The sequence below is a fragment of the Trachemys scripta genome, chromosome 7, assembly GCF_013100865.1.
Source record: "Trachemys scripta elegans isolate TJP31775 chromosome 7, CAS_Tse_1.0, whole genome shotgun sequence".
NCBI classification, from domain to species: domain Eukaryota; kingdom Metazoa; phylum Chordata; order Testudines; family Emydidae; genus Trachemys; species Trachemys scripta.
In genome coordinates this window covers 21,948,719-21,972,374 of record NC_048304.1, presented here as the reverse complement: position 1 = coordinate 21,972,374, position 23,656 = coordinate 21,948,719, and the positions used below count along the sequence as shown (strand labels likewise).

General features: G+C 52.4%; 1 protein-coding gene across 5 annotated transcripts in view; it reads left to right on the top strand.

Annotated features, from left to right (window-relative positions):
- PLXNA1 (plexin A1) overlaps window positions 1–23,656 on the top strand; it is a 327,351-nt gene that overhangs the window by 209,823 nt on the left and 93,872 nt on the right. For all 5 annotated transcript variants that reach the window (XM_034777199.1, XM_034777200.1, XM_034777202.1 and 2 more), the window contains exons 9-10: window positions 1,971–2,085; window positions 14,325–14,525. In XM_034777199.1, coding sequence (XP_034633090.1) covers window positions 1,971–2,085; window positions 14,325–14,525 — 316 coding nt within the window. The remainder of the gene's footprint in view (window positions 1–1,970; window positions 2,086–14,324; window positions 14,526–23,656) is intronic.

The window sequence follows — 23,656 nt, the reverse complement described above, 5'->3', positions numbered from 1 at the left end:
AGTCTGTCCAGACCACGAGCACATGGGGCAGGATCGACAGCTAACACAAATCCAGCAGCGCTTGTTGTCCCCCGCCGGGGGCTCCAGCATAAGCGCATTGCCCCTTCCCACCATCCCCTCTGTGTGGATCAGGCTGGTATTTCACACTGAATCCCTATGCCCAGCCTTGGGGCCAAGGACACAGTGCGGACTATTGCACTGCTATAGTGGGTAGGTGCGAGGGGCCCCGTGCCATTCCGATGCTGCAGGCTTGGCTAGCTGCTCGGTTTCTCCGGGAATCGGTTGACATGCTGAGGTAACTCCAGGTCTCCTTTTCGCGTCCAGCTCTAATTATGGTGCTTTGGAAGGGCTGCAGTTGTGCTCTTTGTGCTCAATAAAAGCTTCCTGCCTGCCATGTCTGTATCCTACCAAAGCTGTCCCTTTGCAAGGCATCTCTGACACAGGGACTTCAAAGTACAGGCGCATGGGATCAAACAATGGTGAGCATGGGCCCTGGGGAGATGCAGAGGAGAGAGAGGAAGGGGGACGGAGAGAGACACACACAGCTAGAGAGAAGGGGGAAACACACACATACAATCAGCCAGAAGGAGACAGAAAACCATGGGAGGCATTGAGAGAGACAAACAACCAGAGAAGGGGGTGGGAAACACAGGCATAGCCCAGCCAGTGACTGAGGATGGGGGGGGGGGCCGACAGAGGGGGTCACACACATTGCATTGTAAGCAAGTGAAAGGCGCTACAGTCATGAAATGTTAATCTGACCCAACCTTTGGCCAGTTATAATTTTCCTCTGAATGAATGTGCATTAATGCAGAGGGCTTTTTCTCCCTGCAATGGAGGGGCCTTGTTCTGACTCCATTTGCTAAAATTGCCTTTCATAAAACCAAAAATAAAGCTCACAAAGTGTGCAATTCAGCCCCCTCATGAGCAGGCGGGAAGGGAAGGGCCCAGTGCTGCCAAGTTAGAGAGAAGGGTCGCCGCAGGTCCCCTGCCTTTGACCACATGGTGTGTGTTATCACCACATGTGTTATGACGGGGAGCAGAGGAGGAGAATGTGGCTGGGGCAGGGGGAGGAGCGAGAGATGCTGTAAACTTCGTATACAGACCCTGGAGTGAATGATTTGGTATGGTGGGGGGCTCCCCTGTTAGAAGCCAGACTGACCTCAGTGCCCCAGGGTGGTGCTTTGACGAAGGGAGTGGAGGGGTGACTCTGGGGGGCCTGTCAACCCTCTGACTGTGCTCTGTTTCAGTTGCCGAGGGTGGTGCGAGGGGGTGCTGTGCTGCGGGTAGCGGGATGGGTGATGCAGTAAGGGGTGCTCTCCCCTCTGACTGTGTGCTGCCCCCAAGGTAGTGCTAGGTTGCTCTGTGCTGTATCAGATACAACAATGGCTCTCAAATTTTGTACTGGTGCCCCCTTTCACATACCAAGCCTCTGAGTGTGACCCCCCCCTTATAAATTAAAAACACTTTCTGATATATTTAACATCATTATAAATGCTGGAGGCAAAGCAGGCTTTGGGGTGGAGGCTGACAGTTCGCGACCCCCCATGTAATAACCTCATGACCCCCTGAGGGGTTCTGAGCCCCAGTTTGAGAACCCCTGAGATACAACCGTGTGGATAAGATGTGAAATGGAGGCCCTGACCTTTCATGGTGATTAAAAATCCTGTGGGACTTTAAGCAAGAGTCAGGATGTTAACTCCTAGATGCTGGCCAAATTTGACTGTGGGTAATTCCATTCTGCCTCTCTAAATCCCCCTGCAGGTTCAGTTGGAGAGTGAGTGTGTGTTTTCACCCCTTGTCCTAAATTATTGTGTGGCCTAATGTTGCCATGAGCCATTAGTACAGCTGCATTTCTGTGGGTGGAGGAATGGTGCCTGTTGCAGTCTGTAAGGCGCTTTGGGACCACAAGAGATGGTGACTGCCTCACAGTGTTTTGATACTACCTCATGAGCTCTCTCTCCCTACAGCTGCCTGTCCTGTGTGAATGGCTCCTTCCCATGCCACTGGTGTAAATATCGGCACATCTGCACCCACAATGCTGCTGACTGCTCCTTCCAGGAGGGGCGTGTCAACATGTCTGAGGTAAGGAGCCATAAAACTGCTGCCCCCGAAGTCTCCAGCCACCTCCCTTCTGCTCTGCTCTGGTTTCTGACATGGACTGTTTGCTGGCTTGCGAGGGAGAGATCTGTAGAGCTGCAATCCCTTCTCTGTCCCCCGAAACCTTCCTAAATCTGTGCCGGCCTCGGGCCTGCAGCCCCCCAGCCAGGGCTTGCTCTTGGTTTCTGTTGCCTGGGCAGTGATGGATGCAGTTGTGGAGAGTCTCTTGGGCTGTTTCTCTGCCTGGTTAGCCCTCAGTGGCATCATCAGCTTGTCCTGATGCTCAGTCACTATGCGAGCCATTAAGAGTGAGGCCTGGGGGGCAGTGTGTCCATTACAAACCAGGTCACTGGTGCTTCCTCTCCCTCCCTCCCCCGCCTCATCTTATCTAGGCAGCTTCAAACCGGCTACCACCTTAGACTGTTAACGCTCCATGTGCTGGCTTCATGTGCTGCAGTCGCAGGGGACTCCCCAGTCATTTAATTGCAGTTACTTTGTGGAGTTAGAGACTTGTAGAAATTAGGCCAAACTTTCAACTGGTCTCTAACACTTGCAACCCCAGTGTGTGCAGGCACAAATGAGCGTCACACTGTATATGTCTCACAACACCCATGAACAGCCATGGCTGCAAATGGAGTGGGAAATTGGCTCATGAGACCATCTCAGCCCATTCCTTCGGGAGCCAGTGCCGGACTGGTCCCGACAAGTTCAGGCTAGCTCCGGATGGCTCAAGCGAAGGACCTGCCTTTTGAAGTAACTGGTGATTTTGAGCTGTCCAGCTTGAGACACCGTTACAGGGGCCTGGTTTTCAGAATGAGAGCATCTGCCCTCTCCAAATGTGTCTCAAGTTGAGCACCCAGCATCACAAGTCACTTCTGAACAGTTAGGCCAGAGCTCCCGCCATTGCCTGTGGGGAATGTTCCATGCCCTGCCAGGGGTAAGAGGTGTAACTAGGACTGCATGTGGTGGTGTGGTACCAGGATGTGTGAAGCTGCAAAACCTATGGTGTGACCATTGACTTCAGTGGAGTCAGGATTTCACCCATGCTGTGTTATAGGCCTTCCAGACGGGACTCAGAGTTCATGCAGCTTGTTTATCTCTGGATGGTGGCCAGAGGTCCAGCAATGCCGGCATGTGGCTTCCTGCAGCGGCCCAATGCGGCCCAAGTCCATGTGGCCATTTGCACAATGTCACTAGAGCTGGGGTCAATGGGAATTTCCTTCCTGACCCCCTGTGGTGATGCGCTAATGCCCTGAAGACAGCAGTTGAATCCCCCTTCCGATTCAGACCTGCGTGGCTGCCGGCCTTGTTGTCCCATGTTGCTAGCTGCCCAGCCTGCTGCGGAGAGCCAGTGAATAATGAGGGTTTCTCTATCCCCGGGGGTGTCTGTGTTAGACTGAGCTCTGTGCTTTCTGTCACCATCTGCTAAATTGGAAGAAAAGGGCTCCCTTAAAAAGCCATGTGTTATGAGCGCTCTATTAAAAACTGCCACTTGCCTAGAACCGTTTCCCTTCAGCCCTTCCATCGCTTCCCCTTTGCAGCTCGGTTTTGTCAGAGGCAGCACTAACCTTTCCCATGCTGGAAGCTTTAGACTGAGTCTCCAAAGGCAAGGAAATGTCTAGTGGTTAGAGCAGTGACCCTTTGTGGTGTGTGCGCTTCTGGGGCTCTGCAAGCCCTAACGGGTGCTTTGGGATGCTCCAGACGCCCAGAGGCTGGTGACCGATTTACTGTGATTGAACTGCACCTGTTCACCTCGTCCAGCGTCTAACACTTATGCACCTGAATACTGTGAGGGAGGGGTGAAGAGAAGAGGCAGCGCCTAGCTGTGATGAATTTCTGGGCTCAGCCAGAGTCTGTGGTTCTCTCTAGCTCCCAGGTGGAGTAACACAGCCTGTGCTACTGTCACCACACAGACTCTCCCTAAGGCTACATTGGCACGACGTGTGATTCCCAGCTGGAGGAGACATACTCATGCTATCTCTCATCTGAGCTAGTGCACTAAAAATAGTGTAGTTGTGGTACCGCCGGCAGCCGTGAGTGGTGGCACAGGCTGCATATGTACCCGCGGGGTTCAGGCAGGTTTGTACTCGGGACGGCTAGCACGGTACTGCCACTGCCCATACTACTGTGGCCACACTAGTATCTGTAGTGTGCAAGGTCAGATGAGAGCTAGCATGAGTATGTCTGCGTGAACTGGGAATCAGACCCCCCAGCTTGGTCCTGGCTTGCTGATACACTACAAGGAACAAGTACTTGTAAATACCTGAGAGAGGTGCTTTCGAGGTTGCTTTTAAAACGAGTGCGTTCCTGTTGGACTCAAACTGTCATAAACTCCTCCCCCGCTATGAAATGGTGCTGATCAGCTTAAAAGCAGCACTGCATTGCATTCTGATGGTTTCCTTGGCTGTCTGCCCCCGGAGATCGACCTGCCGCTTGCGTTTCTGTCTGTTGGACACGCAGCCCTCAATGTTAGGCACAGAGGTTAGCTTGCCATTCTGCGGTTTAGAGCCATCCTGTTCTGAAGGCAGGCTGAAAAAGCACTTGCTCTTGGAGGGGCCTCTCTGGATTGGAGGAGGAATTAGCAACACTGGGAAGTCAGGCCTCCCATTTGCCTTCCCCCAGCAATTAGTGGAGAGTGCTAGAAATAACGAGGCTTTCTGAGCACAATCTTCATCCTTGTTTTGGATGTGGTGTGTGTTGTCCCCCTTCCATCCAGACACCTGTTAGGTGCTTTCCCCTTTCTCTGCTGGAGTATGGTACCAAGAAAGAAGCAATGGGCCTTCTTCAGGGGGATGGTTCAAATGTGTTTCTTACTGGGGAAAGCACTTGACAAAGTGACCTCGGGAACTTCTCTCCCGTCTGCCCATTAGTGGGGAGGCTGAGATCTGGCAGAACTCATATCACATCAGGGATCCCAGGCTCGGACTGGGCCCAGGCAGCAGGGGAGATTAAAGCTTGTACCCTCCCATGTATAGAAAGCAGCTAAGATTTCCCTCTTGTTTTCCTCACTCCGGGTTTATGAAATTCCAGCTGGCTCAGAGACATTCGCCCCCTCAGCAGAGGGCATCTTCTTATAGAACCCAGTCAGTCCTCCGACTTGGGAGAAGGCCTAGATTCACCAGAACATTGCCCCCCCAACGTCATTGACCCCCACCTCATTTCACAGGCTCTTTCCCGCAGCCACCCCTCCACAGTTCTGAGATCTTTCCTCCTGCCCTCCTCCCACCAGAGATGCTTGCTTCCTATCCCCAGCCATTCCTCACATATACCCCTTGGTTGGCCTTCACCCCCCCACATCAACTATGGGACCTGCCAATAGCCCGGCCAGTTAACTCCCCTGCCCCGTCCAGTTCTGCTCCCATGCTTAGGATGAGCAGAAGTTTCCTCTCAGTGAGCCCCCTCCCCATAACCGTTGGGAGCCTTTCCTCTTCATCTCTTGCGGCTGGTGTCTCCTGAGTCTCCAGCACGGGGCGTATAGGCTGGTGCCCCTCTGGAGTAGCTGTGAGTTGGTTCCACCCCGTGGGTGGCTCACGTGCAGAGTTAGATGGATCCGACCGTGAGTGCCAGTGCAGCCTAGGCGCCCTCATTGGTATTTTTCACTTCCCTCTCGCTGCGTCGTTTCCACCCTGACTCCTGTCACTGCAGCCGCTCTGGGCTGACGAGCGTCTGCTCGGCATTGAATAGGTCAAGCTCCCAGCGACGAACCATTCATTTTTCTTTTTCCCCTCTTTTGTCATTTCTGGGAGCCTGGGCCCTCCAGGAAGGAAGCGGAGAACTGGGCAATTACTCATCCAGAGCCCAGCCATCAGCAGCACAATTACTCTTGTGCAACGGCCGCTTACGTGTGAGGGAGCGACTTTATTTATGATAGGCCAGATCCTACATGCCTTACTCGTGCAAGTGGCCTATGGAAGTCAATGGACCTGATCCTGCTGCTCCCACAGAAGTCAATGGGGCTGCTTCCATGAGCAAGGCAAGAAGGACCGGGTCTTGTATACTTCATAATATCTCGAATATGTGATCTGGAGTCAGTGAGGCCCAATAAACACCGAGCCCAACGATGCTGTTTTCCATAGCAGCTGCACTTCACGGCTCACATTTTCGGCCAACTCCAAAATCGCACCTGCAAACTGTACGGTCAGCGCTCACAGCCCTTTAGCCGCATAACTCCCTGTTCTGCGTGCACACATTAGCTGTGTCTGCATGTGCAAACCTCGGCAGGCAGAAGTTTGGAGTTACGTTTGGAGATATGATCCTAAAAGCATCTGGAAATATCCTCAGGCTCTTGTTTTGTGGGATATAGGCCCTTCCCAGAGGCCCAAGCTTGAGAACAGGCACCGTGTGTAACTTCCAGCATGGGTGAGAGCTGGCCCTGGCCAACCATTGGGGCTAGACTCAGGCAGGACCTAAGCCTGGTGTGAGGCTTGGAACAGCTCAGTTGAGGTCACTGTCACTTGGGGTAGCCTCTGCAGATCCTGGCAGGGGTGGTGAACTGTCTGCCAGGATGCCCCTCCTGGCTGGGACCAGCAAGTCCTGCCCCTCTACCTACAAAGCCTGTTCTCTGGAGGTTTTCAAATGAGAGCGGTTCAGACACAGATCCTGATGAGCCCCGCGAGTGTGTAGAGGTTGCTGCCGTCCTCCTTGGTACTGGGCCATCGCCTGTGGGTCAAATTAAGAACAGAGACTCAACCTGACCCTGAATTTCTAGCCTTTTGTGGGTGTGTGTCTAACCCTCCGAGTTATTTTAAGCGGGGCTTGGTCTGGCTGAATTTCAGCTTGTCTGAGTGTGGCCAGTGAGGTAATGGAAATCTCCTGCCCCCAATCAGAGGGTTAACCCTTTCCTTGCTGGTTTTCCTCTTGTACCTGCTGTGCTGTCATTGCCCAGTAAGCTCTCCTTGTAATCAGGGGCGCACTGCAAGGCGCCTGCTGCATGAGGCAGCCCAATGGGTGTATTCTACCTGCGCCAGTCTGGCACACTCAGCAGAGGAGCAGCGCATTCCCCTGGGGGCTCCTGGGCACTGGCAGCACAGAAGATGCGGTCTACATGGGGCGTGTATGGAAAGCTGGGCAGCACAGCAGGTGCTTGCTGGTTCATGAGAGCAGGCCAGGAGGGATTGCGGGTTGGTAGGAGCGATCGCTCATTGCATGTGTCCTTGTGTTTGTCCAGGCTGTGCCTGGGAACAGCCAGCACCCTCCTGCTTTCCTGCTGCTAGTGAGAATTAAGCCCCTGCCCTGAGGCCATTGGTGGGCTTGGAATCCCTGGGCTTTGCTCTTTGACCCCCCTGGGCTTTCCCTAGGAGTACGGCGGGAGGGAAGGCCGTGATGATGGGGGAAGAGCAGGAGCTCCCATCTCCCGCCCCACTTTCCCACTCATAGCGGTGGCTGGGGAATGTGATCGGCCCTTCGGACTGAATGATCTTTTAGTAAAAGGCTGCTCTGCGGAGACAGGGTCCTGTGTGTCTGCTGGAGGGGAGTTTGACGTAGAATTGGGGAGGACCATGGAAGACTTGTGCTCTGAAGGCTGCAACGATCTGTGGAGAGCTCCTGCGCTGAATGCAGTCAGCTCTTCCCCCATACCCAGGAGCAGGTGCTGCTCTGAGCTGTGGAGACCCAGTCGGGCTTTGGGGCATCCCTGAAGCATTGGAAAGACTCGCAGCTCCTCTGCCTTCCCCCAGAAAGGATCAAAGCTCCTGGGTGGAGGATGGCCTCCTTTGGGAACCTGGCAGGGCCTCCTTCAGCCAGCTTGGGGAGGGATAGCTCAGTGGTTTGAGCATTGGCCTGCGAAACCCAGGGTTGTGAGTTCAATCCTTGAGGGGGCCATTTAGGGAACTGGGGTAAAAATCTGTCTGAAGACTGGTCCTGCTTTGAGCAGGGGGTTGGACTAGATGACCTCTTGAGGTCCCTTCCAACCCTGATATTCTATGACTCTAGGGGGTAGTAGGGAGCGACTCTCCAATGCTACCAACCCACAGAGCAAGGGGCGGGGCTGGCAATGAGTTCAGGGTCTTCCCTTCTCCTCCAGACCTTATGGCAGTGTGCAGAGCCCTAACCACCAGACCCCCAGCCTGGCCTCTGCAGCACTGACAGCCCTGGGGAGTAAGACCAGGAATGGAACCAGATGGTGCACCCGGCCCCCAGCTGCCGACTGCACCAGCCACCCACACCCGCAGGACAAGCCACCCCCTTCCCCCATGTGTCCAAACCACCTTACCCTGTGTCGTGTGATGCTCCTGTTAACCCAAGACCACCTCTCCTCAGGCCATTGATGTGCTCTCCAGCTGACCCCCATCAGCTGCTAAAACACTCTCCACCTCCGAACCTCCCAACTCAACCCCTTTCCCAGCCTCCCAGGCCTACCCCTTCTCTCTGGCTTGAGCTGGATTCCCAAGACTCCTTCATGCACTAATGCACCCACAATTCAGTTAGGGGGCAGCCCAGGTCCCAACTCAGAGCCAGCTAGGCCCAGAGTTGCTCTAAAGCAGGCCGGCAGACAGGGATCAAAGCAGAGGGAAGGGCTAATTATATTGAAAGCAGGGACCAGCCCTGGGGGAAGAGGGGGAGGTTTGGTCAACCTGGTGGCTGTTCCAATCCTTCTAAAGGAAGATGAGGGCCCCCCCACCAGTTTTGGGAGGGCAGATGGTGGTCCCTTACTGAGGGGGAATGTAAGCTGAGTTGGCACAAATTCCCAGAGGAATTTGGGGTGGGCTGGGTGGGGGCTTCAGCAAAGTCCTCCAGTGCATTTCCCCCAATGAGAGCAGTGGCTGCCAGATTCCCAGCTGCCCCAGTGTGCTGGGAGCTGAGGACCTGGCATGGCTTAATCTGGTTCCTTACAGTGTACTGTCATGCTAGCATGGGTAGGCGGGCATGGGTCTGTTAGCGGCACTTCCTGGGGATGCGGGGTAGAACTGTGCATATACCACAGCCATTCCCCTGCCAGTGAGAGCTGGACTCATCCGGTGAAGGAATCAGCTAGGAGAGAAGCAGTCCATAGAGGGAGAGGCAGAGAGAAGTGGGGAGGTGGGGTGGGGAGAGACATAGCCAGAGATGGAGGTGGCGGAAAGCAAAGAGAGAGACACATACCCAAACGTGGAGGGAAGGGAGACAGAAAACGATAGAGATGGGCGGGGGGATAGACAGATGGAGGGCGAGGAGAGAGTGTGAGAGCTGAGGGACAGGGAGAAGCAGCCAGATGGAAGGGAAGAGAGAGGGTCAGAATGGCCCAGAGATGGCAAGATACAGATGGAGAGGAGCGAGGCCCGGCGTAGGAGGCAGGGCGGGGGTGCAGCCAGGCAGCTGGAACAGGTTCTGCCTCGTAGCCAATTGCTGCACCTCCTGGCCCCCAGGCACTGCCCCTAGAGTTTGGGAGGTTCCAGCCAGGGTTGCCATCCACTCTCGTCTCAGTGGCCGGGACCCATCTGGACTGTGTGGGGGAATATCTGTGGGGTGCTGCAACTCCATGACTGGAGCTGTTTGGGAAACAGGGGCGGGGGAGTTCTGTGGAAAATTATGAATTTTCATTGAAAAAGTTAAAATTTAACATTTTGGCATTTGTTTGTTTTTAATTAAAGGTCTCCAGTTTTTGAGGGCAGCAGACATGGCCACCAAGTATTTCAGTTAGTTGAAAACCCTTGGAGAAAAATGGAAAATTTTTGACCAACCTAACTCTCCACGTGCCCTGCTCCTAGGTAGTGGAGTCTGGAAGGGGGAGCTGGAGGGGAATGCGGTGTAGGCCTTCGAGCTGGGTGGAGAGCTTTTTGGGCTGTATGGAGTCTTCCTGCCCAGCATGGCAGGAGTTAACTGACTGCATGGGAAGTTTCATCAGTCCTTTGAATTGATGCTTGAAAGTTGCTGAGGAAGGAGTTGTTAAAATCCCCTGGCCACCACACAAGGGGAGGGCAGGGTAGAGTCACAGCCAGTCCCCCCCGAGGAAACCTCATCACATGCTTTGGCCTGGAGTGACAGGGCCTGCGGCTCACTGGAAAGGACTCCCAGCACCAGGTGTTTCCTGTTTTGGAGCAGGGTGAGATTTTTTGCTGGATGAGACAAATCTCCCGGCAGATGCAGAATATGTGACGTAGCTGGTGGATTCGGCTCCTTCAGCAAAATGGGAGAGAGAGAGAGTGTGGGAGAGAGAGAGAGTGTGTGTGTGTGTTTGAGAGCATTAACTCTGTGGGTGTGGGTGTGTGTGTGTGTAAGAGAGAGCGAGTGCACACATGTGCACGTAAGGAAGAATTAGTTCATGTTAGAGAGCGTGAGCATTATCTCTGTTTGTGTGCGCTGTGGGGCCCATTCTCTGTTGCACCCAGGCATGCCTGAGCAAGGTGGGGTAACAGAACAGCTAGCAGGGTAGGGAGCTATAGCAATCGGCTCTCACAGTTACTCAACAGAGGCTTCAGGGAGCACAAGCCAATTGTTTAAGGGTCAGTCGGGGAATTGCTGGTGAAGGTGGGAGAGGGTCTTCAGGAGGGCGCTAGGTCTAAGGGCAGTGGGCTTGTCGACCATCTCTGGGAGAGCATTCCATGCCTAGGGAGAAGTTGCACTGGTGGCTGTTGGAGAAGCAGACATAGGCAGTCCAGGCTGACTTGGGGGAGATGGGAGCAGGGTGGGTGAGCAGTTACCCAGGGCCTTGAAGGCAAGGAAATGGAGGGGTTTCGGGTCTTGTTTAAGAGGAGAAACGAAGCTCCTGAGGGTGTGTGGATTCCTGGCCAGGAAGGCTGTGCCACCCACCATACCTCCCTGAACTGCAGGAGGATTGTACAGAGCGCTAAAACCCCATCAGAAGCTCACATCCCATCCTGAGCAAATGGCTGATAGGAGCCAGCACCAGCCAGGAGGTTGTGGGGTTTCAGACCCGGCTGCTGCTCTCTGAATCCTGATTCCATCCTGTGATCCAGTGCTGGCAGATTTCAGAGCGCTCCTGAGCGAATGTATGGAGCTGGGCATCCCCTGGAGGTTCCCGCCGGAGGGACAGGTATATCCAGAGTGGGGGCATTGCCAGGGCATCGGGATTATTGGCAGAGCCGAGATGTTATTGCAAGTCCCCGACCCAGGGCCAGGTGTCTGTCTCCTGGTGGCCTGGAGAGGATCTGCAGCATTGTAAGTAAAATATGACGTGTCTGGGCTCTAAACCGGAGCCCTAAATGAGCCCATCCACCGTCACTGGGGAGCGAGATCTAGAGCATGGATCTCTGCAAGTCAGTACTCCTGGATTCTATCATTGCACAAGTCACTTTCCTTCTCTACGCCTCATTTCCCCACCTGCAAAAGGGAGATGATCAGACCTGCTAGTGGCGACCAGGATCAGGCTGTGCAATCATCTCCCAAGAGAGGCGATGGGAGCCCTGTTGCTTGGGGCTCTGGAAAGCAGGTGGGACAGTGCCCTAGGAAATGTGCTGCAGGGCCCAAGCCTGCACTGGCCTCAGGGAGATGGAGCACATGGCAAGTTGGTCTGGTTCTTCTCAAATGGTGCTGGTTCTCTGCTGACCTGGGGGTGCAGGGGTTTGTGGTGGTTAAGGATGTCTGTAAAGTGTTTCTCGGTGCTCAGGTGAGATGTGCAGTGGCAGTGGTGCTGGGAATAGCTTTCCTCAGTGGAATGGCACCTCAGTCATTGCTATTCCTGCCTCTGGTTCCAGCCCCACTTATTGGAATTAGCATCACGGTGTCAGGTGAGAGCTGTGAAGGCTGCAGCTGGGGAATAGGCCGACCCGCCCTGCTCCCATCAGGGCGGCCAGGAGAAGCTGCTGCAGATCCCTGAACAAAGTGTAGTTTCTGTTCTTGGACCGGTATTCGTTTCAAAACATGTTATTCTCTCTCCCCTATTTAAAGCCAGTGCCGCTAAGAGTAGCTGTCCCCCGCCGGGCCCTGCAAGGCTGGCCTGGGGATTGCATCAGGCTATTGTTGCCGAAGCGAGGCCCTTCGGGAATACCGAGCTGTTGTTCTGCCCAGACCCGTTTATTTTTGCTCTCTGCCCGCTCTCCTGTGCTTTGCAGACAGGCCTGGGGGATCCCCAGAGAGCAGCCTGAGTGTTGAAACTGAATGCTGCGAAAAGTTCACTTTTGCATTAGTGCGACCCCCGACCGCTTCTCCCTTGAGCTGCTGCAGAAGACTGGCAAGATGAGGCTCTGGCTCAAATGCTAGTTGCTGTTCCTCCGAGCTCCCAGTTCGCTCAGCTATAAATTCAGCTTCCGGTGCAGCTCTGAGCCATCCATCGTGCATGACACCCTCCTTTCTGGGACTGGGTTGATCTGCTGAGTGGATGTTGCCACCAATCAGTGGAGCCCCGCACTAGTGTTGCCGATCTCCATGGGGTCTGCATGTGGCTGTTCTGCCAGGCAGAGCTGGTGGGCACTTGGTTAAGTCCCTCTTGGCTGGAAGTGGCTTTATGCAGATCCCACAACTGAATGCTCTGCTTCTCCTTTGCAAGGGCTGCGCTGGATTTCTAGGTCAGACCTGCTGGGAGAGCCGGAGTTGGCTCTGTTGTTTATTTGTAGGGCCTCATGGGCCAGCTGGGCTTTCTGCAGCTTAGGATTCATGGGGAATGTTCAAGGCAGGATTTTCCTTCTCCTGGAATGTCAGGGCTCTGTTCTTGGCAAGCTTCACTCGGGCTGTCACAGATGGGTTAGTGTCGGGCCCACAAGTTGTAGCATGCTCAACTCTCCATCCTCATGGGTTATGGTACTTATTTTAGACGTGATTCTTGCTTGGAGTTCAGCAAGATTGCCCATGGCTGAAATAGGGGGCCTGTAAGTCAGGAGGGAGGTGCAGTGGCAGAGCTGTGTGGGGCCCAAGACTGGAATAGCCAGGGGGGCTGTGGGTCAGGAGGGAGATGCACTGGCAAGGCGGTGAGGGTGGGGGTAACTTTGCCTGGCTGCCTGGATTGCTGTGTGCCTGGCTCCAGTCAGTGTTTAGTCTCAGTTTCCCTTCTCCGTTTTCTAAATAGACCTGCAGCTTTCAGTGAAGAGCTGCTTCTTTCCCGGGGCCTACAGGCTGGCCTGGGGCTCACTTGTCCTTTGCTGGCTCTAGTTGCCCATGCCCAGCTGGAATGCTCCACGGGAAGCCCGGCATTAGCGGGTAGGGCGGGGGCTCAGTGCGAGCTGGTTTGTCGTCTGTTCCCCTCCAGGCTGCTAGCCTGAGTTGGCTGGGCCCAGCAGTGTCTGTGGTAGAGACCACACTTGGACCTGGCGCTGCCCTAGAGAGAGGGTTGCACAGGAGTGAGAACAGGTGCCCGGCAGGCTCACAAGTGTGAGGAGGGTGGGATCTGTACAGCATGTGACAGAGCTGAGTGGTGCATGGCAGTGACTGCGTGCTGGGTAACGTGGCCTGGTACTGCTGAGCAGTGCCCCCTCTGGCTGAGTGGGGGGTGTCCTTGATGGGCTCTAAAACCGGTCTCCTCTTTTTCTTGGTTGGACAGGTCGTGGACAGGGGCTGGGGGTGTGGGAGGAAAGCGGGTGAGGGGGAAGCCTGTCCCTCTTGCAAAATTTGCTGCAGAATCCGCCCCTTGCCACAGAAATGTGCTCCAGAAACCCAGCTTTCCTAACCCTCAGTGGTTGTTCAAAATCTTTCCAAATGTGAACTTACAGAAACTGATGCATTGATAGCTGAAACAGTAGCTCTGAGAAGGGTAACCCGAGAAAGTGCACCTCCGTGTGTTAACTCTGAAACCTAATGATGAAAACGAACATGTCAACGCCTACTTCACTGCTGATCGTTTTACCAGAAACATGCAGCTAACAAGCTCATCCCACAACCCCAACCTGCCTCCCACAGTCTCCCTGCCGGCCCAACAGTCTGTAACACAGTTGGGCCTTATTTTTGCACAGCTGTATCCTACTGCTCATTAAAAATGGCAAATGTTGGGGCCGTGGGAAACGGATTCAACATTGGACAGAGTGACATGAGGACATTGACATTGTCCCATTTCTGTGTTAGCCCAAAGCTGCCGCCGAATTCCCAGCCTGCCGCACTGGGCTGCAGTGGAAACCAGGGGGCCGTGCTGCAGAAGGTAGGTCCTGCATGCTGCCGAGTATGCAAAGCCTTGGTCAAAGCAGCCGTGAATTCCTGCACTCACAACCATCTCTCATGGTATTTTCCTGGCCCATCAGTATGGGTGTTTTCTCAGTAGAGTCTGGAGTATCTCGGTGCTGGCGGTGACCAGCATTCCCAGGTCGGGGGGTTACTGTGCCTTGTCTCACTAGTTCATGGCCTGCTGTTTGTTCCTCCCGCAGGACTGCCCACAGATTCTGCCCTCCACCCAGATCTACATCCCTGTGGGCGTGGTGAAGCCCATCACTCTGACAGCCAAGAACCTGCCACAGCCACAGTCCGGCCAGCGCAACTATGAATGCATCTTCCACATCCCTGGCAGCGCCACCCGCGTCACAGCTCTGCGCTTCAACAGCACCAGCATCCAGTGCCAGAACACCTCGGTGAGTCCACGCTCCTGCCCTGCCGGGCCTGGGCTGCTCTTCCATCGCAGGGTGTGTGTGAACACCATTCCTGCCTGCAGAGTGTCTGTGACACCTCCCCTGGCACTTCTCCAGACAGAATGTGTTTCGCTTCCAGGTCGTTCCTCTCCGCCTGCCCCACAAACTCCACGGATTAAAGGTCACCCCAGCTGCCTTGCTTGTTCCCTGGCTGGTTTTTGTCTCTTTCATGCTTGATCGGCAGGTGGAAAATGTAGGTTCATGGTGCCCATGGGGCCTTCGGAGAGATTCTCCAGCTCCTCGCGCTCTGTCTCTCTCCCCCTCTCCCCCTCAGTCTCTGTCTTTTCCTTTCCCTGTCTCTTTCCCCTCCCAGCTGCAAGGAGAGATTGCTTGGTGGAATTGTTCCATGCAGAACCAACACCCCTCCCTCCTCTGCTGTGGAGCCAAACCGACCCCAGGGGGGACCCTCCCATGCTTTATGAGAATTTCCAAGGAAATTTGCTTATGAAAGCCAAAGAAAGTAGCCTGGGCTGGAGCCAGCTGGGCTGGAGTTGGAGACTCTGCTCCTGCTTCCCTCCTTCCCTGTTTGCACTTGATTTTCCCTTACGTGGAATGATCCCACTTTACAAGTGGAATTGAGTTAATTCCTTATTGCAAGCAGCATTGCACTCACTCACACGCGCTCACACATGTCCAGTCACACTTTCCCAGCCTGTTTGGCTGCTGCCCATCACCCCTGGCCTTCCACACACAGCTCTGCCGATAGCTGTCAACCCTGACCTACAGCCCCCGCTACTACTCCAGTCCTGAGCTCTTACACACACCTCTACCAACACCCCTCACTCCTGCCCTCCAGCCCCTCTGCTTTTCCATTCCTGAGCTCTCACACAGCACTCTGCCAATGCCCCTCAATGCTGAACCTCTTCCCCTGCTATTCCAGCTCCTCTTCCCCAGCTCTGACGATGCATTTCAGGCCCATCCCCTATTCTTCTGCCAGTGCACCCTCTGTCTAGACCTCCAGCAGTCCCAATATCCCCCACAAACGCCTCTGCCGATGCACCCCTCTTGGCTGGCCTGCTCTGCCCCTGGATGGGATGAGGAGCAGAGTGGCTTTCACAGCCAGGCCACATTGTCCCTCTGGGAAGCTCTGTGTGCAGAGAGCGCTGATGCTGCGAACAGACAGATCTAAAGTATCAATCCTCCATTCACCTCTAAGGAATACTGCTGCTACGGTTCCGCTGCTGACCTGCTGGGCTCTGTACCGACCTTTCCTCATCTGCATGAAAGGGGCCCCTCCTCCCTCGCTTTCTCATTTAATCCTTTCAAAATTTGTTTTCCGTCACTCGCACCATGAAACTCGTTTGCAGCCCGATGTGAGACGCGCTCCCTGCTCTCCCATCCTTCAGCTGCACAAGTGACATTTAGAAGTTATTGAAAAGCTGCTGTTTGCTTGAGACAGCCTTTCCTTCCTCTGCTCCCCCTCGCAGGTCTCACTGGGGGGTGTTAGGCTGGGCCTGGAGAACGTCACAGTGTGTGTGTGTGTCTCTCTCTCTCTCTCTGTGCACTTGTGAGTTTGGGTTTGGGAAAGAGAGCTCGGCAAAGGGGATTCTTTGCCCATGATGTATGTAGTGTGTCTGGGGGAGAGGAGATGCTCTCCACCCAGATGGATCTGCTACTTAAACTATCAGCTATGTTCTGCCCCGGCTGGTTGGCAGCAGGACAGCTGCCCCCTTCCCTGGATGGGCCCGGGCTGGTGGGCAGTGGGGCAGCTATGCCTTTGCTGCTGACAGCCTGGGACCCGACCCAGCGGTATAAAACGTCTGAACCATTTTCTGGTAGAGAGGTGACTGGAGGCTGGTACCGAGGGGTCTGCAGGGAAACTCCTAGGAAGAAACTGTTCATGGGAGAAAACTCAGGCTAAGATCTACATTCTGTTGTCGTCTAACTTAACGGGAAAGGGGAGGGGACACTTACCCAGTGTACGTGTGCTGGGCTGAGGCTGGGCTTGGAACAGAGCCTGCTCACAGCTGTAAAATGGCTTGAAGTCGCACACGGAGGTGTATGAGTTCAGGTGAGGGGCAGATGTGGGGTGGGAGGAAGCAGCATAGGGCAGCTGAACTTGTGAGATGCCACGGTCCTGTGTGTGTGAGAGCACTCCACACAGACGTGGCTGTGAATGCGAGCTATAAATGGGCTCGAGAGAGAGTGTTTTTCAGATTCTCAAAGGGTCACTGACTCCTTCACATCACCGTTTCCGTCCTGGGGAGCTCTCCCAAATTCCATCCTGTCCTCCACCTGTCTGCCACTGAGCCCTAAATGCTGCCCATGCCTAGCAAGCCTTAAATCCCACCTCACAGACAGCTAGCGAGCCTTGACTCCTGCCCTCCATTCCCCGTGGTGAGCCCTAAGTCCCGCGCCCGTCTCAGCCATTTCTCTCCTGGCAGCTTGGCAAGGTTCTGGGTCCAGGGAGGGCTGGGGAATGCTGTCCAGGTGAGGCTGAGATGCTTGAACTGTATCTGGGAGAAGAGAGGAAGCCAGTGCAGAGCTGGAGCAACCTGGTCAGGCTCCACTTTGCCCTTCCCTCTGTGGGGCCGGTGCAGGGTTGTCCTCCACCAGGGCTTTGCCCTGTAGAGATAGTGAAGGCACATCAGGTCCCATCTTATCCATCCCCTTGACCTCATACTGGTGGGCTCAGTCTGTTTTCCAGGACTCCATGTAGTCCAGTTTTAAATGTCTGAAGAAAAACTGAATGAAGAAGTCCATGCTGTCTTGCGTGTGTGTGTGTCTGTGTCAGTCAGTCAGTCAGTCAGAGAGAGATCAGACTGCTCCCCCAGCGAGGAACGCCCGGGCTGGACTCTCAGTCCTGCATCGTGGATAGCTCTGCTGCTCCGTCTCTATCAGAGTCTTGTAAGAGACTCTTTGGAGGTCAGCGGAACGGCCATTTTCCCAGCAGGAGGCCAATTACACAAAATACCTGCTCAGCCATCTGGGGGCTGTTACGGCAACACACAGGCTCCTGTACAAGGCCTAATCGCATCCCAACTGCCAGTGCTCGCAAGCCTTGAAATGGGTTGATTAGGAGGCTGGGGGATTCTGCAGCCTGGCAGCGCAAGTGCTTTGGAGGAGCCATTTGTCAGCTGCGGAGGAGGGAGGAATGAGGTTTCCTAGTCACTGCAGGACAGCGAGGCTGCACAGAGGCTGAGCCCAGCGCAGAGAGACGTTACCAGTGTGCCAGCCACATCCATCGGCGGGTAGCCACCCAGCGCACCCGCGGGATGGCTCTTTGGGGAAAGACAGTGCAGATGCAGCTGGTGCATGGGGAAAGGTCATATAGCTCCTGCTCCTGCAATTGCTTATTCGCCGGCTTGGCTTTACTCATGCAAGTAGTCCTGTTAAGGTCAATAGGCTTACTCAGATGAGTAAAGCTACACACTTGCCTGAGTGTTGGTAGGATCAGGGCTCACATCACAGAATCACAGAAGCCAGCATTTCCTTTGCTGATCTGCTCATTACCCAGCATCCTCGGGGTGTTTCCCAAGAGCTGCCAAGCACAGCTGGGTCCTTGCCCTTGTGCTCCCCAGGAGGTCAGAGCAGTTTTGTGTTCGCACCCCGCCTCAGCGCTCCAGTCCCTGCCAGAGGGTCTGGTGGGGTTTGCTCTCAACAGAGTGGGAAAGAAGGAAGCCAGGCAGAAAATGTGAGAGAAGCACAGAGGTGGTGGGCGTCGGTGATCTCCCAGCCTTAAGGTGGGTATTCATCCATGAGCATTTATTGAGGAGCCACCCTGTCGCCATCTCCTTCCCTCCCCAGTTTATTCTGCACCTCTGCTCTCAATCCCACCTCCCTGCCCCTAGCCTCCCTCCTGCCAGCTCACTCCAGCCCTCCAGTCATGGGCTCTCCCCTCCCGGGGAATTCACTCTTTTGACTTGTTCTTTCTCTCCTCCCCTGGAGACGCAGAATCAATTCGCTGGGGTCCAATCCGGTGAGGTGCTGAGTGGATCCTCGATCCTGCTGGCTTCAGTGGGAGTTAAGAGGGCTAAATCTTCTCTTAAACTGTCCCTGGTTTTGTAGCGTATGGGTTGGCTTAGTTCACTCTGAAGCGCTTTGGGATGCTGGGTACTGATGGGCAAAATATAAAAATAAATGGCATGGTTGAATGGTAGCGGGAACACTGGCTTAATGGGTCTTGAAGGTTGTATCTGTTACACAGCCCGTGGGAGAAGCTTGTGTCTATAAAAATGCAAAGCCTGGGAGAGATGCTGCCGTGACTGGGGGCGAGTAGGTGGGGTTTTGGGGGATGGGGATGGGAATTACTGACACTCTGTGCTGATTTCTTTCCATTCCACTACTGCCTGCGAACAGGGATGATGGGAAATGCTAGGGGCAAAAGGTAACTTCTGTATTTTCAGAGCAGCTCTGTGCATTCCCTCAACGATGCATTAACTGCACTGCGCCTGGAGCTTTTATTTAAAGGAACATGAGGGCTCTTTAGTTTAGGCACCAACCAGCAGGTTTTGTTTGAAACACGAATGTATTTTAGAGTCATAGACTTTAAGGTCAGAAGGGACCAATATGATCATCTAGTGTGACCTCTTGCACAATGCAGGCCACAGAATCTCACCCACGCACTCCCGCAACAAACCCGTAACCGATGTCTGAGCCATTGAAGTCCTCAAATCATGGTTTAAAGACTTCAAGGTGCAGAGAATCCTCCAGCAAGTGACCCATGCCCCACGCTGCAGAGGAAGGTGAAAAACCCCCATGGCCTCTGCCAATCTGCCCTGGAAGAAAATTCCTTCCCAACCCCAAATATGGCGATCAGCTAAACTCTGAGTATGTGGGCAAGACTCACCAGCCAGACACCCAGGAAAGAATTCTCTGTAGTAACTCAGATCCCACCCCATCTAACATCCCATCACAAGTCATAGGGCATATTTACCGCGAATAGTCAAGGATCAATTAATTGCTAAAATTAAGCTCTCTCATCATACCATTCCCTCCATAAACTTATCAAGATTAGTCTTAAATTAATCCCATCTCCTAGAACTGGAAGGGACCTTGAAAGGTCATCGAGTCCAGCCCCCTGCCTTCACTAGCAGGACTAAGTACTGATTTTGCCCCAGATCCCTAAGTGGCCCCCTCAAGGATTGAACTCACAACCCTGGGTTTAGCAGGCCAATGCTCAAACCATTGAGCTATCCCTCCCCCCTATATCTTGAAGCCAGATATATCTTTTGCCCCCACTGCTCCCCTTAGAAGGCTGTTCCAGAACTTACAATGCTTAACTCTAGAACCATCCACTCTTATGAATTATTTGTGTTACAGTGGGGCTATTGTGCTAGGTGCTGTACAGACACCTGGTAAGAGGTAGTCCCTGCTCCCAAAGACCTGAAAGGCGGAACAGAGAAGAAACGATATGGGCACAGAGAGTGTGCAGGGACTTGCACAAGATCACACAGCAGCTTAGTGGCAGATGGGGGACAGAGAACCCAGGTTTCCTGTGTCCCAGTCCAATGCTTTATCCTTTGGACAGCACTGCATCTCCTGCTTGGAGTCCACATCTCCATAATTAAAAATTGCAAAGAGGTTGCCATTTGGCTAGTGTGAAAACACAGGTTTGGCCTAGAAATGATTAGATGTGCCCTGATAGCAAAGCAAAATGTCTGTGTGCAGGGTGTAGAACATTGGTCAAGTTGTCCTTGAGTTACAAATCATAGAGATTTTGGGGCTAGTCAAGTATCAGGGGGTAGCCGTGTTAGTCTTTATCTACAAAAACAACAAGGAGTCTGGTGGCACCTTAAAGACTAACAGATTTATTTGGTCATAAGCTTTCGTGGGTAAAAACCTCACTTCTTCGGATGCACTTTCACTCTATGCATCCGAAGAAGTGAGGTTTTCACCCACGAAAGTTTATGCCCAAATAAATCTGTTAGTCTTTAAGGTGCCACCAGACTCCTTGTTGTTTTTGGGGCTAGTCAGAATTCCTTTGTAAATCCAATTTTCATTCCCCTTCTAACTCTGCACAAGAGAAATCTTTCTCAAATGACAGGACCTGTCTTTACTTTCAGGGTACACTCAGTGCCTGTTTTAACATTTGAAGGCAGTGAGCCAGCCCGTTCTTTAGAGTGGGTGCTTAAAATTCACACTTCTTTGTAATTTTACTCCTCTATCCTTTTTCGGTCCATCTGGCTTGATGATAACACTTCACACTTTCCATGCAGTTAAGTATAATTAATGATGACCTGCAGTAGGGGGTGGAGGAGGGATTGAGTTCTTACCCTGGGTTGTTTCTTTGTGATGGATAAGGAAGGCTGGAAACTTTTCCTGTGTTTTTGTTTGTTTGTTTTAAATTTGACTTGTTTACAATGTTAGAAAGTTATCTTGTCTAGCCAGAAGACACTCTAGTAACTGGAGAACTAGTGAAATGCTGAAATCACCAGAGACAGAAAGTTGTGTAATTGAGCCCTCTGATTCAGGAAGGTCCTTAAACATAGACTTAATTCCCATGATTTTTGCGGAACCCAAACATGGGGTTAAGTGCTTTTCTGATTAGGGATGTTTTCTTGAAAGGTGCCAGGGAAGCTGAATGAGGAAGGCATTTTTAATTGAGAGACGCTTTGTCTTGTGTGTAATTTTAGTAACACTTCTCTAACTCCAATGACTAGTTAACATTTTGAAGAAAAGACATCTTTGTTAAAGATTCAACACTCCATCCAGTAAGTTATGAAACCTGACTATATGCATTCTCTGAGACATCTATCCCGTCCTCCAGTAAAACCAAGGGACACCAGACATAACATTCCTGATATTTGTATGGGTAAAAAGCAAGCAGAAAAGACCCTACAACCCTCCGCCCTTGAGCTTTCTTTATACATCATAAAGAAACAAAAACAGGGCACAAGCTCAATTAAAAAAAAAAAAGTTCTTTGCATGTCAACTTTAAATATAGTGCTTTGGTTAATTAAAATCCTTAAAGAGACAAACTTCAGCCTTATTATTAGACATAGTGATGCATTGAAACTGAAATATGTATCCTTTGTGCAGTTTAAAACTCCTTAGCATGTAAAAGTGTGGAGGTGAACACTAGCCTCAATCTTGCAAACCTACCTGTGAGTAAAGTTACTTGTGCAGGCAAAGTGTTCACAAGCTCGGTGCCATAGTGTGAAATGGAAGGTTGATAAATATTTGTATATCCTCACAGTTGATACAGGAGTACTTGTGGCACCTTAGAGACTAACAAATTTATTTGAGCATAAGCTTTCGTGGGCTACAGCCCACTTCTTCGGATGCCCACGAAAGCTTATGCTCAAATAAATTTGTTAGTCTCTAAGGTGCCACAAGTATTCCTGTTCTTTTTGCGGATACAGACTAACACGGCTGCTACTCTGAAACAGTTGATACAGTCTCTTACATGTGTGTAGGTAAACCATCCTGTTCTCCCAAGCCCTTACCTCTGCCCCCTATTGCTCACCTGCCAGCCATATAACAGAGTCAGTGTCACTGGTCCAGCGGCTGCAAACAGTAAACAGCCACACTGGTGGAAAGCAGCATCGTTTTTCATAATCTGAGGCATTGCTAGTAACACAGGGAAAAGTTGTTTTTAATTATATGGGGCCAAATTTCTGGTGTAGCCAGTATGGGTTAAAGGAGTTACACCAGGAATGGATTTGGCCCAAGTTTTTTCTCCTGAGAATGTTCCTTTCCAAGGTGAAATGTCAGTCACTGAGGGCCTAGAAACGTTCTGTCCATTTACATTGTAAAATAAGAATAAACACCAGCTCTCCTTTCTGCTCAGACTTGGGTTTGTAGTCTGGGCACTTTGAGGGGAAATGTAGCGCTAAGCTATTTCCCTTTCCCTTTAACAAAAGCCACGCTTGGTGGTGAGCAGCTGTGTCAACTGTGGAAAGCCCTTTCGGGCCATTCTCGTTCAGTTCCCCCCTCACTCACAGCTGAAGAGTCACTCATCCTTCATGCATCTTATCTCTGGCTTCCAGCCGTCGGCTCTTTGAACTCCGTCCCTTACAGCATGGTGTTCCTGGTGTGGAGAGGCATCCGCCAGCATAACTGCCTCTTTGGAAAACGAACGGAACGGCGAGTTCCCCCCTTTCCTTTTTATCCCGGCGGCAAAGTGGCCTGTGATTGGAGAACGCTCTTCCCATGTCCCAGCGCGGCGAGGGGAGCCAGGCTGATACTTACTGGGTTTGTTTGTTCGGAACTGGAACAGGTACAGAGAAGGGCTACTAGGATGATCCGAGGAATGGAAAACCTGTCTTATGAAAGGAGACTCAAAGAGCTCGGCTTATTTAGCCTAACCAAAAGAAAGCTGAGGGGAGATATGATTGTTCTCTATAAATATATCAGAGGAATAAATACCAGGGAGGGAGAGGAATTATTTAAGCTCAGTACCAATGTGGACACAAGAACAAATGGACATAAACTGGCCATCAGGAAGTTTAGACTTGAAATTAGATGAAGGTTTCTAACCATCAGAGGAGTGAAGTTCTGGAACAGCCTTCCAAGGGGAGTAGTGGGGGCAAAAGACATATCTGGCTTCAAGACTAAGCTTGATAAGCTTATGGAGGGGATGGTATGATGGGATAGCTTAGTTTTAGCAATTAATTGATCTTTGACTATTCGCGGTAAATATGCCCTATGACTTGTGATGGGATGTTAGATGGAGTGGGATCTGAGTTACCACAGAGAATTCTTTCCTGGGTGTCTGGCTGGTGAGTCTTGCCCACATGCTCCGGGTTTAGCTGATTGCCATATTTGGGGTCGGGAAGGAATTTTCCTCCAGGGCAGATTGGCAGAGGCCCTGGGGGCTTTTCGCCTTCCTCTGCAGCGTGAGGCATGGGTCACTTGCTGGAGGATTCTCTGCACCTTCTAAGTCTTTTAAACCATGATTTGAGGACTTCAGTGGCTCAGACACAGGAGTAGGTGGGTGAGATTCTGTAGTGTGCGTTGTGCAGGAGGTCAGACTAGATGATCATAATGGTCCCTTCTGGCCTTAAAGTCTATGATTCTATGAATTCTTATACGGTTTCTCTGAAATTAAGAGGGATCCCGAATGTAAATACTTTTGGTGAGCTGATTGGTTTGTATTCTACCTATGCATGGCTCTAGCACTCAAATTATTT